This window comes from Notamacropus eugenii, chromosome 5 (genome assembly GCF_028372415.1).
Source record: "Notamacropus eugenii isolate mMacEug1 chromosome 5, mMacEug1.pri_v2, whole genome shotgun sequence".
In the NCBI taxonomy this organism is placed as follows: Eukaryota; Metazoa; Chordata; class Mammalia; order Diprotodontia; family Macropodidae; genus Notamacropus; species Notamacropus eugenii.
In genome coordinates this window covers 241,473,603-241,492,532 of record NC_092876.1, presented here as the reverse complement: position 1 = coordinate 241,492,532, position 18,930 = coordinate 241,473,603, and the positions used below count along the sequence as shown (strand labels likewise).

Below are 18,930 nucleotides of genomic sequence, written 5' to 3'. Positions count from 1 at the left end.
CTCTGTCTCTGAGGATAAAAATGAAATTGTCCTCCCCAAAAGCAAATGCCACAATGGTCCATTTCTTTTCGGTATAAATATTACTTTTTTGAATTTTGAGGACATCTTTTATAGATCTTAGTTTGTTGCCTAAGGTCTTAAGAAGAGGGATTACTTAAAACAATAAAAATGACACACAGCATCATGGGTTCTGTTTCAAATGACTTTGCTCAGCCCTGGGGTAGGCCTGGTGACCTTGAAGAGGTCACTTAACCTCTATACGGATCAGTTTTCAATATTTAAAATAGGAACACTAGTGAGCTCTACAGAGCTGTTGAGACACCAAAATTAGACAGCAGATGTACAGAAGTGATCTAAAAACTCTAAAATGTTATACAGATACAAAACTACTGTTAAGTAAATAAGACACTTTAATCTCACCAATGATGACATTAGGAAGATTGTATTTTTTAGCATATTGCACTAAGGATCAAGTTGCAGTTTTCAGTGGCATATCACAGAACTGAATTCTGTTTTTTTCAGTCCTAAGTCTGAAATTTTGAACTACCTCTGCCATAAACATAAACATACTTCCTATTTTACTAGGGTAGTTCAGTCGCTTTATCAAATCTAAAATTAGACTACAGGTGAACAAATGAATAAAGTCGGTAACTATAGGTTGAGAATTGTAATGCAATGGTATTTTGTCACATCAAAAAGGACTCTAAAGCAACCTTTGAAAAATGTCCTGTAATTTACTTACATCAAGTGGTGCTTTTGAATACTTCAACATTCCATTATCCAGGACAAAAAACCGCTGCAAGAACCAAATAATTCACTATTAGCATCTGGGAACAACCCGAATTACAATAAATATTTACAAATGTAGGTTTAGTCTTCCTTGACATTCAGAATTTTCATAGTTAGTGAATTTAGCCAAAATAAAACACATTCTCTCAATGTACTTGGGATGTGTTTGTCACACTGAACAATTAGAAAGCTTCTTATTTTACTCTCTCTTTGCCACTGACTATACACACTTGCCTACTAGGTTCGTAATCTAACAAAGGAGGCACTTATCAGGATTTCCAACACCAGTGAAGGTATCTCAGTACCTATCTTGCATTTAAGACTTTCCTCATTAACAGGGCTGGGATTTTTTTGTTTGTTTGATAGTGTGAGATGACAGAATAGAAAATTTCATGACATTTCTTGCTTAGTCACAACCCCTGTCAGGTATGAGGTATATTCTAGGTTAAGTGCCAGGAAAATTCTGCAAGGAGCTACCTTACTACATTTGGATTTTTTTCTTACTCTGGCAGATTTAAGTGAATTCCTTAGGGAACTAGAGAGAGCATCGATGTGCACAAACCAAAGATGATGGATCTGTCAATGGACTGGTGAGTCATTAAAAGGTAAAAAAAGAGTCACCTGGAACAAAATACTTTACCATTCCACAGCTTAGTTTTTTTTTCCAATTAAATAGGGACGATACTTCCAGATAACATTAAGAATAAAAATTTATATAGTTTGGCAAAGACATAAAAATGGGTTCTTGGGGATTCATCCCAATTGTATCCTTGCTGGTCAGTGGTCCCATCAATTACAGGTCCACAAAAACAGAAAATCTGCTTATTTCCATCCCTGTACAGCTCTAAGCCAAACAAATAACTCCTGGTACGTAACAAAACAATGTGTCCAGTGCTTTCTCTTGTAAGCTACCAATGCCAGGGAGGCTTTCCATTTGTAGCAAGAAGTTCTCTCTCATGGAAATTACTATCTGATTTAGTAACCCTTAGCCATAGAAAAGGCAGGTTGATTTTAATGTTCCTCAACATACAACTCAGGAAAGACTAATATAATCTCTTTGTAACAAAATATGGAGAATGTGGACCTGTGAGGCCACATCTGGGGAGGAAAGTTTCATGCTGGAAAAAAGAAAACAATTCCAAATTAAGTTTAAAAGGCATTTACGTGAGTAGCTCCCAGTTCACATGCCACATGGCTTGGCTTAGGTCAGAATAAAAATATGATTTATTTAGAGCACATTAGAGATAGAAATAATAAAATTGATTCTGGACCTCTACTATTTATGCAGAGAAATTTTCCACAGCATATTTTGGAAAGAGTCACAGTTGACTCAGAGCCAGTTCAATGAAATCGTAGACTTTGTAAGAAAAATTAAATTTAGTGACTCATATGTAACTTGATTTCTGTGCCCCCTATTCTCTCACACTACTTCCATCTGGGAATAGAAGAGGGTGGCAAGGTCATAGAAAAGGACGTAAAGTCTTATATGGGAAGATTTATGGGATGATTGAGGTGGATTGAGAAAAAAACAGGCTCCTAACAGAGTATGGACAATAACACTATAGCCCTATAGAGAGAAGGAAAGAGAAGATACTACTGGGTCTTGGGTAGCAATGAGAATGCAGAGAAAGTGGCATGTGGAGTAGGGAAAGAGCACATAGATCAAAGGCTCCTTGATTTGTAATTTAATTCAGCACCAAAGGAGCTGGGTTCAAGTCTCAGCTTTCACAGTTATTTACCACCTATATAAATCATGCAAGTCAGTACCTCTGTCTGAGCTTCAGTTAATCTGCTAGATTAGGGCACTGGACTCAATGACCTTCCAGTTCTAAAACTCTAAAACTCCAAGTAGTGACAGATGTTACTTATCTGCAAGCTTTTCAATTCAGAATAACACAATAAATACTCTGACTGGAAACGTAACAGACATAGGTTAAAAGAAAAATTACTTTAGGAATTCCTTAAAAGTTTATTCCACTAGCTGGGATCCATTACAGGAATTACACTAAGGATATTCAAAAGAAAATTATTTTTCTTTTCCCCCTGTACCATGAATAGAGATTGGGTGATGGCAGGAATGCTTAAAGTTAATTGCTTACTACACAAAAATTAGAATTTTTTTCCCCTGTAATAAGCACTGGTAAGCTCTCTTCTATATCTCAGTTAGCTAGACATCATCTAAAGCAGTGGCTCTCAAACTTCTTCATCTCAGACCTCTTAAAAATCCTTAAACAAAAGGTTGTTGTCTATGTGAGTTATATTCATCAATACTGACCTTATTGGAGATTAAAATTGATCATTTAAAATTATTTTTAAACATATTTTTGTGGAAAAATAACTATTTTTGCAAAATAAAAACCATCAGTGGGAATGGCATTATTTTGCATATTTTCATAAATCTCTTCCATGTCTGACTCAATGGAAAGAAAGCTGCATTCTTAGATATGCTTCTGCAATTTAACCTGTTCAGATATGTTGTTAATCGGTTTATGAAGAAAATCTGGACTCACGCAGATGTTCAGTTAAAAAGGAAGGAGTATTTTAACAGGCAAATAACACCTTAGTATTATTATGAAAATAATTTTGATCCTGCCAATTCCCTGAAAGTATCTCAGGGATCCCTAGGGGCTTGAAGACTCCATGTTGAGAACTGCTGGTTTAAAGGTCTTAAATAATACATTTCCATGAATATCTCTTTATCTTACTCTATGATTTTAGTCTGTATATATTAATGAAGAGAAGAACAATGTAAATCCTATCCAATCAATAAACTAGTAAAGATTTGGATTGAATTGAAGTAAAGAGAGTATTGGTATACATACAACCAGAGCATATTTGCTTGAAATCTGAACGGGCTTGTGAATTTAGACAGAAAAAAAATACATTTTTATTTCAAGGTGATTTGTTTCCCTTGTAATCTTATGCATTTTATTTCTGCACTTAAAAAAATTATTGGAGAGGGCCATAAGTTTCATTTGCCTGCGAAAGGGATCCACGATACAAAAAAAGGTTAAGAACCCCAGGACAAGAACTTTCTGTTAATGGTGTTCTCTATGATAGCATCCAAATGTAAGGTCATTCACCAAAGTTCTTAGAATTAAATATGCTCAGTGATTGTGACAGCCCCAATGGTTTAAGAACAGGCCTTGAAAATTATATGTCTTTATCCAAATGACACTCACTATTATGGGAACATTGGAGACATTTTGGGATGTCACAGTAAATAAAATAACTCTTCTATTGCCAGTGATATGAATGATGATCTATGCACACAGACAATGAGAGTTTCACCTTGTGCCAGCCTTTTAAAGGCCATTTTCTTTTCTTCAGCATAAATCCTTCATGTTTGTCTGGCTTCTGGACATTAGTCTGGCCTATTTTCAGGCCCTCTATGATTTCCCAGCTGTCAGCTTCCTGACAAAAAAAAGGAAGAAAGAAACAATTAGATTGTGGTCAATGTTTACAATAAAACTCCACCTAACAGTACACAATCTCTTTATGACACATTTGGAGGAGTCAAGTTCCCAAGCACAAACTGCTGATTCGAACACAGCTTATGTATATAAGAAGCATGCATACCCTGGAACAAGGCTGTAAGCCATCAGACACGCAGCTAGGTGAGTGAAGCAAAGAAGGATGTAGTAACATAGTTTTATGAAAAAAATACATTTTTACAGAAATATTTTCTTAAAACAAAAAGAAATTAAGAAGAGAGCTACTGTTTACATATTTTTGCATATCTCTGGCTTAATAGAATACATCTGGATTCTCAGGTCTTCATTAAGCACTTAGTACTGTGGGCTAAGTCCTAGGGATACAAAGAAAGGGAAAAAGACAATCCCTTGGTCTTAAAAAGTTCACACTCTAGGAGGAGATGACATGCAAGTATCAATCTTGTACAAATAAAACATCCAGAGGATAAATGGAAGATACTCAGCAGAGAGGAAGATCAGGAAGTCTTCTGTGGGAGGCCCAGTTGGCCAAGAAAGCCAGTAGGTAAAGACAAGGATGGAGAAAATCCCAAGCATGGACAACAGCTAGTGAATAACCTGGATTTGGGAGGTGAAGTTTCTTGTTCAAGGAATATCAATGAGGCAAGAGTCACGGGACTATAGAGTATGGTAGGTGTGCAGTGGACAGGAGGGAGGTACAGGTATAAGAAGATTGGAAAACAAGAGGCAGTTTGTGAAGGACTTTAAATACCAAAGGGAGGATGTTGTGTTTGATCCTGGAGGTAACAGGGAGCCAGTGAGAAGAGTGGTTGACATGGTCAGACCCACACTGCAGGAAGATCACTTTGGCAGGTGAGCGAAGGATAGTCTAGGTATGAAGTGATAAGGGTCTGCCCAGGGGAGGTAGTTGTGTGAATAGAAAAGGACATATGTGAGAAGTGATGAGACTTGAAAACAGACTGGTTATAGGAGGGGTGGTGGTATAGGAAAGAGAGAGAAGCTAGGTGGCTAGCTTGGGTAACTGGGAGGACGGTGGTACCCTCAACAGTACTAGGGAAGTTGGGGAGAGAGGAGGGTTTAGGAGGATAGTTCAGTTTTAGACACATTTGGGTTTAAGGTATCTATAGGTATCAAGATATCCAACAGGTAAAGATTGGACATCAAGAGAGAGGTTAGAACTGGATAAATAAATTTGAGAATCATCAGCATAAAGATGATGATTAGATAATTAGTTAATAAGATCACCAAGTGAAAAAGGTGATAGAAGAAGACAGCTCATGGTTAGCTGGCATGACCTGCATGAAGATCCACTAAAGGAGACTTACAAGAATCAGTTAAAGAAGTAGGGAGAGAACCTCATTTTTTTCCCCCAATAAATATGATGTAAGGTTCTCAGATGAGAAGGTAGAGCAGGGGAAAGTATAAGAGAAGGGATGAAAAGGTTTGGAAAAGCTACTGCAATGAGTGGGATAGTAAATTGATACAGTAGTATAACAGACTTATTGCTCCATGAAGACCCCATTGAGATAATATAGCATACCTTTGTAGTGGATCCAGTTGGCATGGCTTCATGATTTTCTCCAGGATCATTGTATGGCATATATGAAGATATAAAGGCAATACATGTGATGGGAATAATCAAAGAGTAGAAGGATTGGCAATAGGATACAAGGTACAGGATTCAAGAGGAGAAGAGGGCATTAGGTTGAAGGGGTCAGGATGGGGAAAGCAGTGCAGGGGTAATAGTCTAGGATAGAAATAAAGGGTCAAGGGATTAGAAGTTACAGTGAGGATGAAGAATAGGATTTGGAATTGCAAGGCAGAGGAAGAGGTATAATTATAATAGATTATGATCAGATAAGGGAATTTCAGAGTCCATAAACATGGAGATGGAGATTTGTGAGCGACAGAAAGATGAGGATATGACTATCTATGTATACGCCTGAGGTGAGGTGAAGGAGTGGATCTTGGGAAATAAGTTACAGAACTGGGAGGTAAAAGTGTTTGAGAGGGTATCAGTATGTATGCTGAAGTACCCTAGTAAGAGGGCAGGAATTGGGAGCCAAGCACTGAATTTATTGAGGGCAGTGTCCTAGAGATTGGTAGACAACAGCTATCAGAATTTTGATTGGGAGTAAAAATGGCCTGAGGGAACCTCAAAAGAGGAGAGGTTACTAAGTGATAGAGGGAGAGGGAGATCCTGGAAGTGGCAATGGGAGAATGAAAAATATTCCAATTCAACCACATCAATCAATGAGTCAGAAAGCATGACTCAATGTGCAACCAGTGCTGGAAAAGATGGTCATGAATGCTTCATCATCAGTAATGAGACAAGTCTAGGTAACAGCCAGAACATTAAGGAGTGGGAAAGGAAAAGATTTAAGATGAAAGAAAGTTTGTTATGAAGCACATTTTCCAGAAAACATAACGGAAGGAATGGGTAGCTCTAGGGAATTAGAGATTTGGGTTGAAGGGAGGAAATTAAGGAGAAAACACTGGGAGACGGAGAACAGGTTTATATAGTGATAGCCAGGAGATCAAGATCACTGTGATGGGAAATGTATATTTGAGTGGCAGTTTGTTAATCACTGCTAAATGAGTGCAGGATGGTTGTTAACACAAGGAGCATGGTCTTAGGGTGGGTCTGCTCAGTGTTAGGTAGGGGTCAGTGCAGGGAGCTGATGGAATAGTTTTCTCTCCCAGACCACCAGGTAAATCAGATCAGAAGATGGGCAGAAAGCAGGAAGGAATCTCCCGGCAGACTGGAAGGGTTTCTCTTGCTGGTAAGGAAGCAATGTGGTCAGGAGACGAATATGTTATAATGAGACTGGTGGGAACAGGCCAGATTATGGTGATCTTTAAGTTAACAGATTATTCTGTATGTGACTGTGGAGGTGACAGGGAGACACTGGAATTTATTGGAGGGGATATGTGGGCCTTAGGAAGACCAATCTGAAGGTTGACAGAAGAATGGACTGAGTGGGGAGAGACTGGAAGAAGGAAAACTAACCAGAAAGCTGCTGTAGTAGTGCAGGCATGAAGTGACAAGGGCCTATACCATGGTAGTAGTGAAGAGGTTAGGGGCACTGACACGCTTTAAGTCAGCACTCAAGCCCTCTCAAGTGGCAAAAAATTTATTGTAACGCTTTAGCAATATGGAAATGGGACAAGGGAAAGGATACCAAGGATTCTAATCAGGTGATCTAGGGGTCCAGGTGTCTTTCAGGAGAAGGTATCTACCATCTACAGATAGAAAAATGCAGGGAGTCTGCAGAGATCACTCTGTTGATATCAGACACTGAGGGAGTTGTCAGAGGCATGGACCTTGGGGATCTGGCCGAGGGAGAGTCCTTGGGCCAGGCATCTGTTCTGTCTGTTCTGATAAGAGGATATATTCTGCAACAAGAGAAAATTTTCTCACAGAGTAGGGGCTTACTGAGAAATTGGAAAGTTTCCAGAGACATGATCTTAGGGCTGGAGCCCAAGCACTCCCATCATGTGCAAGGTCAGAAGGGAGAAGGGCTCCTATGGCAAAGATGTTGACAAGGTAGAACTGACAGGTCTTGATAGATTGAATGCAGATGCTGGGGGATGAGAAGAGGTGAAGACAGTGAGGATGACATCTCACTCTGTGTGCCTAGTTGATAGGGAGGACGGCAGTATCAAAAGTAACAGTGAAGTTAGGAAAACAGGAGGATTTTTTTGTTTGTTTGTTTTGGTGAGGGGGAACCCATAAGAGTCACAGAAATGAAATGAAAACCTAAATTGAAAAAACTAAAAAAACTAAAATGAAACCTAAATTGAAAAAAATAAGCAACTATGACCCACCAGAATTTCATTGGAACCAAGGCATTTCTATTGAAGTTCAGGGTCTTTCAAAAGTCTTAGGACACCAAGACTTTTGGAATACCCTGTGGAATGGGACTGAGATGATAGCAGAAATATATTCTCTAGTCTCCTAATCACTGTGTAGAACTATGCCTTAAAGTTTTAATCTGGGGCTCTTACCTAGAAGAAAAATGTTCATTTGGTCCCCAGAATTTAGGTTTTGGTCTCGGAATAGAGTAAGGGTATCTATACAGCATATTTTAAGTGTTTGTGATATGCCTCTTTGTAGAATAAAAAGGTATCTCATGTGCCTATGAGTACAGGCAGTTAGGTGGCATAATGGATTTAGTGCCAGGCCCGGAGCAGAAAGACTCCTTTTCCTGAGTTCAAATCCAGCTTCAGATACTTACTAGCTGTGGGACTCTGGGCAAGTCACTTAACCCTGTTTGCCTCAATTTCTTCATCTGTCAAATGAGTTAGAGAAGGAAATGGCATACCACTCTATCTTTGCCAAGGAAACCTCAAATGGGACCACAAAGTCAGACATGACTTTGCAACAAATGATGTTCTACACACACACACCACCCTTGGTCATAAAACTGATTTCCAACACATTCTAGGATGGTTATACACTTGAAAGCATGCAATGGGTTGGAAATAAAGAGACCAGGGTCATAAGCTTTACACGTTATGGGACCTTGAGCAATTAACCTAGAGCAATGAAATCTAGGTCCATAATTAGATATGAAGATTAATTCATGAACCATTTGTAGTAAAAAAAGTGCTTGTTTTCAAATGCTTTGTAAACTTTAAACTGCCACAGAAATGAGCCATTGGAAATGGGAAAGAGAAGGAGAGCTGGAGTCTGAATCTGTGATTTCATTTCATTGGTGGAGGGAAAAGCTAACACAAAATCCTTTCACAGATGCAAATCAGAAGATTATCTGTAATTGTTATTGCCTGGGGTGTTGAGAAATTAAATGACTCGCCCAGAGTCACCTAGTTAGTGTCAAAGGTGGGATTAGAAACCAGGATTTCCTTTCTCTAAATCTGGTCCTTTATCTAATTTGCCACAGTGCCTCCTGAGCTACCACTAAGCAAACTCTTATTGGAAACCAGTCTTAGTTATACGTCTATCACCTTAGAGTCTGTATATTTTCTCTACCAAAGAATTAAGCCTTCCAGGGATGCTATGCACCTGTCCAAAACTATGTACCAGAAAATTTCAGTTTCTATTGAGATTGCATGATAAGAACATAATATGCTAGACATAGAAATCATCAGAATAGTAGGAACATGTGACAATTACTAATAACATATTGGCAAAAGTGCTTTGAAAAGAAAAGGTACCCACTGATAAAAAGTGGCTATGACAATTATTACACTGGCCACTTCTTTATGGGGTAATTATTTAAAGAAACTAATAAAAAGAAAGTAAAGGAAGGAGGTTTCACAGTGCCAGATCTTAAACTATACTATGAGGTAGTAATTATCAAAACTGTATGGTACTGGCTAAGAAGTAGAAAGGTAGATAAGTGGAACAGGGTAGCCAAAGAACTTACTGCTCCAAGTGAACATAGTAACCTTGCTTTTGACAAGTGTAAAGACTTAAATTTTGAGGATTAGAACTCATTATTTGGTAAAAATTGTTGGGAAAACTGGAAAGCAGTGTGGCAGAAATTGGGCACAGAACAATATTTTATACTATTTATCAAGATAAAGTCAAAATTGATACATGACCTCAATAGAAAGAGAGATATTACAAGAAAATTTGAAGAACATGGAACATAACTATCAGACTTGTTGTTAAGTGAGCAATATATGAATAAACAAAAGCTAGAGAGTGGAGTGAAGATAATTTCAATTACATTACAATTACATGTAAAAAAAAATTTTACAAATAAAATAAATGTAGCCAAGATTAGAAGGAAAACAGAAAATGGGTAAAAATTTGAAAATATGGCATTTTAAATGCTCACAGACCGGAAGCAAGGTCAGAAAAATTTTGGAGAGGGACAAATAGAATAATTCTGTCTTTGGGTTTGTTTTCTTTTTAGCTAAATACACCCACTACTCCCTATTCTGATACACATTCTTTTAAGGCCTCTCATGATCTTTTCTTCCGAACTCTGGCCATGATCCATTTCTATAAGCTATGTCTCCACATGTGTATCTTCAGAGGCAATCTAGCTCAAGAAACATTAATTGTATTTTCTGAGCTTGTATACTTCCAAAGACACTTCTTTGAGGAAAAAGAACATTTATAGTTTACTTCTTTTGAGGAAAAGAACATTTTTCTTTTAGGCAATATCTTTTAAATCTGATGGGTCACCTCTCATCTGCCCCTTGTGTGAAGAAAAATGCTTTTTATAACTTGTGCAAAATGGAAATACTTAATAATAAATAGAAATGCTTTTTAGGTTTCACCTAATTAAACTCTGAGCATAATATCAGTATGTCCCTACAGAGCTATAGCTGCTGATTTCTATCACACTGGTTTCTTCTTTACAAGGTTAGCTACAGGGGAAATATTTGTCTAAAAAGGTGAAAGAGCCATGACAATTTTCTTAAGACTAAATCTGCTTTATTCAAGTAGTTTTGAGCCATGATACTATTCTCAATAAGTGCAGTATTTCTGAAGATTAAGAAGAGAAAAAACAAACAATCCAAACATAGCCTTAAGAATTAAACAAGTTGTCAACCCAGCAGAGACAAAGAATAAAACAAGACAGGAAAAGTTGGTCTTATTTTGAAATAGCTGATACTGTCACAAATACAGTTTTTACTAAAAGAGGGGAAAGCATTAACACTGGATTGTAAGAGCACAAGATTAGAGGACCAACAGTCGGGCCTCAACATTCTAATTCCAAATTTGGGCCCCTAAATTTGGCTTAGGCTGGCCGTCCATTAGAAGCCCTTTTTGACAAAGGGACATTTCAGTTTGCGATTGTTCTCATCATAATCCACAAATTTCTTATACTTTGCTTCCTAAAAGAAAAAGATTATCAGAAAGGCCTAACTTGACAATGGCCTCTAGTTGTAAAAATGCAACATGGAGCTTAAAGGTCTTAAGAGCTCTAAATTAGTGTTAAAAGAAGTTTTATATGACATAGAACAAAGCCCTACAACTTATAAAAGCTTTAGAATAAAAATGCCCTTTGTATCAAAAAACCACAATAGTCTCTAGAGGTTTTGAAAGTAAGCCATCATGGATCCAAGAAAGTAAATTTAAGAAGAATGTAATCACATCTTCCAACACTCTGTCATATGTGAGCAAAAAATTAACCAATTTTATACTGTAAAAATTATGAGTATACTCAAATAGATAACAGGAGTAACATTATATGTAAATATATTTATTATAAATATATGATGTTCACGAGAAAAATTCATATTAATTACTGATAACCTCCCTCCTTACATATACACATATACAAATACAGTTATCCCTTCCACATCATGCTGTCAATATACCACAAACTGGCATAAAAAAGTTAAATGGAAATTTGGGGGGGGGGGGGTTTTGCAGAAGTCACAGGTGACATGCAAACGTCAGCAGATGACGCAGAAAAAGTTTAGAAATTCAGAAATGCATAAAATATGTGTGTAGTATTGTATAATATCAACATATCTTTTAGTACCATAATTACTGAATCTTTTCTATTGAGATTATATTCTTGGGAATTACCAAATAATACCATAATTACTCATACTTCTTCTCTGATACGATGGGAGGGCCAAAAAACTTGGCACTGATTTACCAGATTGCAGTGGTGCTGCACCTCTAATGCCTGCACTGTGGAAGGGATACACACATGCATGGTCTAGCTGATAAAGGAAATATATGTTGATAGGAGAGCCAAAGGAAATTAGAAAAAGGAAAGAGTAAGGACTGTTGTGATTATATAATATTATATTCATTACAATTATATAATCATATGTTAATATGTTAAGAAATTGGCATTAGGGAAAGACTTGGGCAATATTTTTAAAATAATTCCTTTGTTTGTCGTTCCATCTTTATGTGTTTTTCCAGTGTTATAATAAGTACTTATGGCCCTGAGCTACTAGGAATCTTAAAAACAAAAAATTTGACCCAGAAGCAACCACAGACTATATTGTCAGGCAGAGGAGAATGACTTAGGGTTACAGTTCTCAAACTTTTTGGTCTCAGGACCCCTTCACCCTTCTAAAAATTATGGAAGATCACAGAGTTTTTGTTTGTATGGGTTATAGTGATGCATCTTTACCATAATAGAAATTAAAACTGATAAATTTTAGAGTATATAGTCATTAAAAAAAATAAACCCATTAAATCTTAACATAAGCTTTTTAAAGAAAAAAAACTATATTTTCCAAAACAGAAAAAAAATCAGTGAGAAGAATGGCATTATTTTCTGTATTTTTGCAAATCTCATTAATGTTTTGCTTAATAGAAGAGCTGGATTCTCACATCTGCTTCTACCTTAAATCTATTGAAATATGTTGTTTCAGTTGGAGAAGATGAAGAAAATTCAGCCTCATATATATATATGTATGTAATTGAAAAAGGAAGAAGTAGTTTAATAGGCAAATGATGTCTTAGAATTATTATGAAAAGTTTTGAATTCCTAGACTCCCTGAAATCATCTCAGGGATACCTAGGGGCTCTCAGAACACAGTTTGAGAATTACTGCCTTAGTGATACAGTGTCCAACAGAAGTTACAGCTTCCAAGAAGCACATGAATTGTATACAGTATTTCTCTTGGCAGCTGCCCATGAGTTAATAAACTGATTGAAAAGATGAAAACTTGTACTTCTCCATGGGCTCTCATGCTAACAGTAAAGCTACAAGCCTAGCCCTTATTCCACTGACTTTAAAGCAGCTCTTCATGGTACCTATCTACCATTTTACCCTCCCTGATATAAGTGGCATCCTTAGATCACAGATCCAGAGCTGGAAGAGATCTTATAGGTCATCTGGTCCAATTTCCTCATTTTTACAGATGAGAAAACTAAGGCCCACAAAAGGAAAAATGATACTTTTCATTTTAGTAGCAATGATATTTGCCCATCCAATCTCTGCAATGGAAAATGGCGTGTCTACTGCCTTCTTTTGTCTTTTGACAAAATAAAATTTGGAGCCTTCACCATAACTTTGCAAATCCTTCCGAAAAGTCTCTACTGTACCTTGTTATTCAGGGCATCATAATCCTCCTATACTGAGAACAGGAGGAGATGGAGCCTTGGGCTTCATAGTTTGCTTAGTTGTGACAAGTATAAAAATTACACACATTTTGAACAATCCCAAAACAAGCATGCTTTAGAAATGACCATAGTCCCTCACTGACCTTAGAGAGCGAGACAGGTTCAGCTTCTAGCAACTGCCGGCTTGCAGATGGCTCATTACCAGCAGAAGCATTCCTCTCTAAAATGTGGACACTCTAAAAACAAGTGAGAGCAGAGTCTAAGTTAAAGTTCCAATCTCTGATGTGCAATCCATAGATTAGAAATAACAGAATAAATGTGCAATCATAAAGGCACAGGGGGACAAAAAGTAAACAATTTAAAATGTGATAATCTCCCCAATGGATCAAAGTTGGCAGCATCAACCACTCAACACATCCAAACAGTATCAGCTCCCTTCTCTTTGATTGATTTAAGACTGTATCTCCACTGTGATGCTGAAGTCACGCTTGCGTCACTGAGCTGACTTTACTTCAGATTTGCTAGGACACAAATGACATAACAAACAGTACTAAGTTATAGAAGTAATTTGACCCAGCAATGTTTCTGTCAGTTCCAGGGGTGTACTGGGAAATGTTTTACAAACAGCTGTCTGAGAAGGAAAAACATGTACAAAAAAAAGACATTTAAGTGTGATTTACCTAATTAACATTTCCTCCACCACTTTCTTATGTCTAGTCAAACAACAAAACAATAAAACGAGACAGATTTGTAGCCTTCTTGGATTTCCAAGGTGAGAATGCTCACACTGAAATTGAACAATCACCCTCTTGAGCCAATAAGAGCTGGTGCCCATCCAGCACACCTCTGAGTCCAGTACAGAAATAAAGAAGCAATGGGAGATTCTAGAAGTTTAATAAACACAGCTGTCTACAGGACTTCCTAAGGAAGGATATGGATGATGACTAACATTTATATAACACTTTAAGGTTTAAAAGCATATGACATAAATCATTTCATCTGATCCTCACAACAGTTCTGTGAGCTAGGTGCTATTATTATCCCCATTTTACAGAGGAAGAAACTGAGACAGAAAGAGGTTAAATGACTTTTCCAAAGTCACACATTTACTAAATGTCTGAGGTAGAACTTGAATTTAGATCTGATTAGCTCCATTTCCAACGCTCTATCCATTGTAATGCTGGATAAGCAGATATTAAGTTCATAACAGTCAAAAAAGTTAAAAGGAAGAAATATTTTAATAAGCCCTTCCAAAATATCAAAAAAACCAGAAGGTACCACTATCATTAGTGCAGTAACAATATCATCATGATCATCACCACCACCATTATCATCACAATGTTATGTTGTGTACCACAACAGTTTGGTACTCCTTTGTTTAGGAATGATTTTTAGTGGTGGGCATTCAAGATACAGTTTCATGTTTTATTATACTAGACATTACATTGTGTTGCTATGCAACAAAAATTACATGTAGGCTCTAGATCACAAGGAAAATCATAGTTACAAAACAAGGAGGATAATTAACAGTTGCTTTGGAATTCTGCAAAAATATCAGTCTCTGTGAACTGGATGATGGTTTCCATTCATATAGTTTAGCAATAAGGTGGAAATACTAAATAGAAGTTTTGTGAATTGCACGTGATTTTCATTCTCCACTTTGTTAAAGATACAAATGAAATAAGAGTTAGTTGAAGGTGACTCAGATTCTTGAGGGTAGAAGTATTAGGGGATGCTAGTTTGATTCCCTGGTTAACAAAAACCTCATCAGCTGGGGCTCCTTTCCCTTTTAAGAAGAGATGCTCACTCCCAGGTGGATAGCCTCACTTGGAATGACAAACACCACCAGATGTTACTTTAAAGCCTAAAGCAAATGGGCACCATGGAGCGATGCATTATACATGCCTTTTTGAACCTTTATGTGGTTCCCAACGAGAAAACTGCTCTTAAAAGCTAGATTAATACTAAGGTTTTAGATTATTCAGTTGTCCGTTGAATAAGGAATTTGAATGGCACCCCTCAGCCAAAATAAGTCAGCTGAACATAAAACTGAATCTTTTCTATTGAGATTATATTCTTGGGAATTGAAACAGGGAGCTTAACTGTAGATAGGGATTTCCCCCTTTTGAACATGCAGAATGTTAGCATGGTATCTATCCCAAAGAAAACATGGAGAGAGGAAAAACACACCTGACGTATTTAATTGTGTTTACTGAACATAACTTTAATTTGATTTACAGTCTTTCCAACTCTTTTCAACCCATCTGCACCACCAACCCTATCCCTAAAGCAATGGAAAATTTTGGTGCAGAGAAAATTGAACCTATTTTTCAAATATTAAGTATCAGAACTACACTAAGAGAAAGTTCCAGGAAAATGTTAAAGGGTCTTAAAAGTATGTCAGTCAATATCTGAAATTGTGAAAAGCATAAAGAAACACACAGGCCACTTAAGTAAATATAAATAAATATTAAATAATCCTGATAAACTTTTGTCTGAAATTAGAGTATTATTTTCATTGAATTAGTTTATTATTTCCAAGGTATGTTCCCACAGGGGAAAAAAATGACCACAGGCTGATTTTTTGAGACAAGGATGTTTTATGGTTTTTTTATCACACAGTTGACAAAAATAAATCAACTTTTTTTATTAACACCACCACTTAATAAGCTAACTAACTGCAGTAAACAGAGGGAGAAATAAGCATCATCTAGTTAAAGCAACACTTGGCACTCTCTTCCTTTTTAAAAAAGAAAAAGAAAAAGCACTTGAAGAACACTTTCTTTCAACAGCTATTCTCCTAGTAAAATTTCCTGTGGCTGTATCCTTCACTTATGGCCCCCAGGCCAAGAGGTCTAATCCATGCATCAAGGGGTGAGGTTCTATCAGACATGAATTCTGGCCAATTTCTCATAGAAGAAAAATATAATTTCTTTCGAGTGGATGGATTCTGTTTTCCTAACAAGAGATCCTCAGCCACTTCCCAAATCCCTCAAGAAAAAGGGTGCACAGTTAGAAAAGCCAAATCTGGGAAGGAATTTCACATTAGCAAAACAGCAAAAAAAAGAGGATTATTACTCAAGAAATAAGGACACTGGTTTAGGGAAAGGAATCACTTAATGTACAAGTCAAATCACAGAAATAATTTGCTGCAATAAAATGAATTTATGCATATCAGCTGGGCTAAATGAATTTGACCTCTGGAGTGACAAATCAATATGCTTAAGAGTTGCTGGAATGGAACTGCTGAAATTAACAGACTCTTTTCACTCAAAGCTCACAGACTAATACCAATTGGTCTACATAAAGGAAGAAGAGTCATTTTTCATTCTACTGCCCCCCCAGATACAGCATAATACATATCCCAACATGGCTAAAAACCTAGCCCTAGAATGTGGTTGATTTACAAAAACAGAAGAGCATGAAATTCTGAATTCTTAAAAGGAGAAATGAACATTCACAATCAATATTCATAAATAACTATACATATATTTCAATATAAAACTGATAATATACTTGAAAACAATTAGATGAAACCAAATAAAGTAAACATAACATTTCAAAACCCAACTGTTTAAATTATTTTTAGATCCATAATATAAACCAGGAGTTCTCATACGAAAGTAAGAGCCTTAGAAGGTTTTAGATTTTTGTTCTGTGTATTGTTAGGTTCCAACCAGTACGAGCAAATATTTAAAGCAAACCTATGACATCATAAACGCAATTGTCACGAAGGGAAGTTTTCAAAAATGGCCTTAATCCAAAGCCTATCTGGAATAGTCAATAAATACACTGTCATTTATTCTACTTTTCAAACAAACCATCATCTACTTAAATTTTTTCATTATCAGCTAGCTAGCTAACACTTTTAGAATCCTGAAAGGTACATGTGGTAATAGAAAAATGGATGGTATTATGTTCACTACTCTCTGGCTTCCCAGTTTTAATGATGTTCTAAAAAAATCTGAGTCTCTGCCCAGGTCTTGGGGTAGGCCTTTAGCAATCATGCCTACCCAATCACTTCTGATGCGTTGCTTCTTTTTACATCTTTGCTATAAGGGATAGCTTGGGGTGGAGGTAGAGAGCAATGGGGAAGAGAGGGAAAAGGAGGAATAAGTTGTAAAAATGGAAGGTATAATTAAAACATAATAAAATTACAACAAAATAAATTACATCTCTTCAAGAGTTGGTTGTGTGATGGAACATTCATTGGAATGGAAGAAATAAGACCTGTATTATTTATGTACATGGGTTCAAGTCTCAGGTAATTGAGTGACCTTGAGAAAGTGCTTTAACCTCTTGAGGACTCTCTTTACTGACGTGTTAAGTGATAAGGGCTGGACTAGATGACTTCCTTTCAGCTCTAAAATTCTATGATTCAAAGAGGTTATTATTATATCAATACTTTGCCAAGGAAAGAAAGCAGCCATGACTAAGCAGCAGAGGTGCATCATACCATTCCATCAGTCAGTCAAGCATGAAATAAGCATGAAAAGGTGCTTGATGGTCCACGGACACACACCTGAGAAAGAATAGAGTTGGAAATAATTGGAGAAATTCACTTTGCATGGCAATGTGACATTGATGGTGGCTCCAGATAATGGTTACCTCTTCTAACATCCACCACTGCACAGAATTATGAATTACTGCCTTCAATAATAAGAGAGGAAAATTTAAAAACCACCCCCTATAACCTGTTGGGTATAGAAGAAATATCATTCCTTGAAATAGAGCACCATGACTTTCCTTGTTTTTTTCCTACACAACAATGGACATTTCTTGGGCAAGTTATTTTAACCTCTCTGTGAAGAGGTCTGGGGTGCTAGGACCCCCGGAATGCCATGGTGGTATCACCTGAAACGAATTGGCACACTCAAGCTTTCTCTTAGTCAAATGGCAAGGTCTATTTTAAGACTTTCACAAAAATAGGTGAAGGTCCTCAGAGAACTGAGAGATGGTGAGGATAACGCTGGGGTTTATATGGAAAGGAAACAAGCTAATGATTCTAATTAGGTAATCTAAGGGGCCAGGGTTAGCATCAAAGTGCTATATGAAGTTAAGCAATTAATTAATTAAAGTAATTAATCAAATTAATTAAACAATTACTAATGACTGCCAAATAAACAAGTATCTTTAGAGTTAACTCCCAATTTATTTGAAAAATAAAAAAAATATTTGGAGGATGGAACTCCATTCACCATAAATATCTAGGAAAATTCATTCTTCAGTATTAATGTAGCAAGAACCTATAGAACAAGGATTTCAAACAACATTCTCATAGATACTGCCCCTCCCCAAACCTGCTTGTTTAACTAGGCAGTACTGGATTACTGGTTTTTTTCTCTGATAAATCCAGTGAAAATAATTTTGCAGTCTGTAATGCTGGATGTCTGCTGGATTGGCATCAGAGGGCTTGGGTTCAAAGATCTGACGTCACTGTCACCTTTGTCATAGGCAAGTTTTTTTTTAGCCTTCCTTGGTCTCAGTTTGGGGGGGAGGGGTTAGAGGAGATGGAGCTTGGATGTGTAAAACTAGTCCATCATAGGTTGTTTCTTCTTTTCTGGTTACTGTTCCTACAAAAGGGACATGCTCTTTTTATTGACAGGCAGATGGTGTTACTTTAATTATGGCTCCATGGCCCAAATAGCTAGGTTCCCCATAGATGTGGTTAGC

General features: G+C 36.9%; 1 protein-coding gene across 10 annotated transcripts in view; it reads right to left on the bottom strand.

Annotated features, from left to right (window-relative positions):
* The window catches only part of OSBPL6 (oxysterol binding protein like 6), a 265,398-nt gene that overhangs the window by 74,590 nt on the left and 171,878 nt on the right, over positions 1 to 18,930 (bottom strand). For 9 of the 10 annotated variants that reach the window (XM_072612433.1, XM_072612440.1, XM_072612438.1 and 6 more), the window contains 3 exons: positions 13,401 to 13,493; positions 4,081 to 4,203; positions 743 to 796 (listed from right to left, as the gene is read on the bottom strand). In XM_072612433.1, the coding sequence (XP_072468534.1) occupies positions 743 to 796; positions 4,081 to 4,203; positions 13,401 to 13,493 (270 nt within the window). The remainder of the gene's footprint in view (positions 1 to 742; positions 797 to 4,080; positions 4,204 to 13,400; positions 13,494 to 18,930) is intronic. The other variant, XM_072612439.1, reaches the window with a different exon arrangement.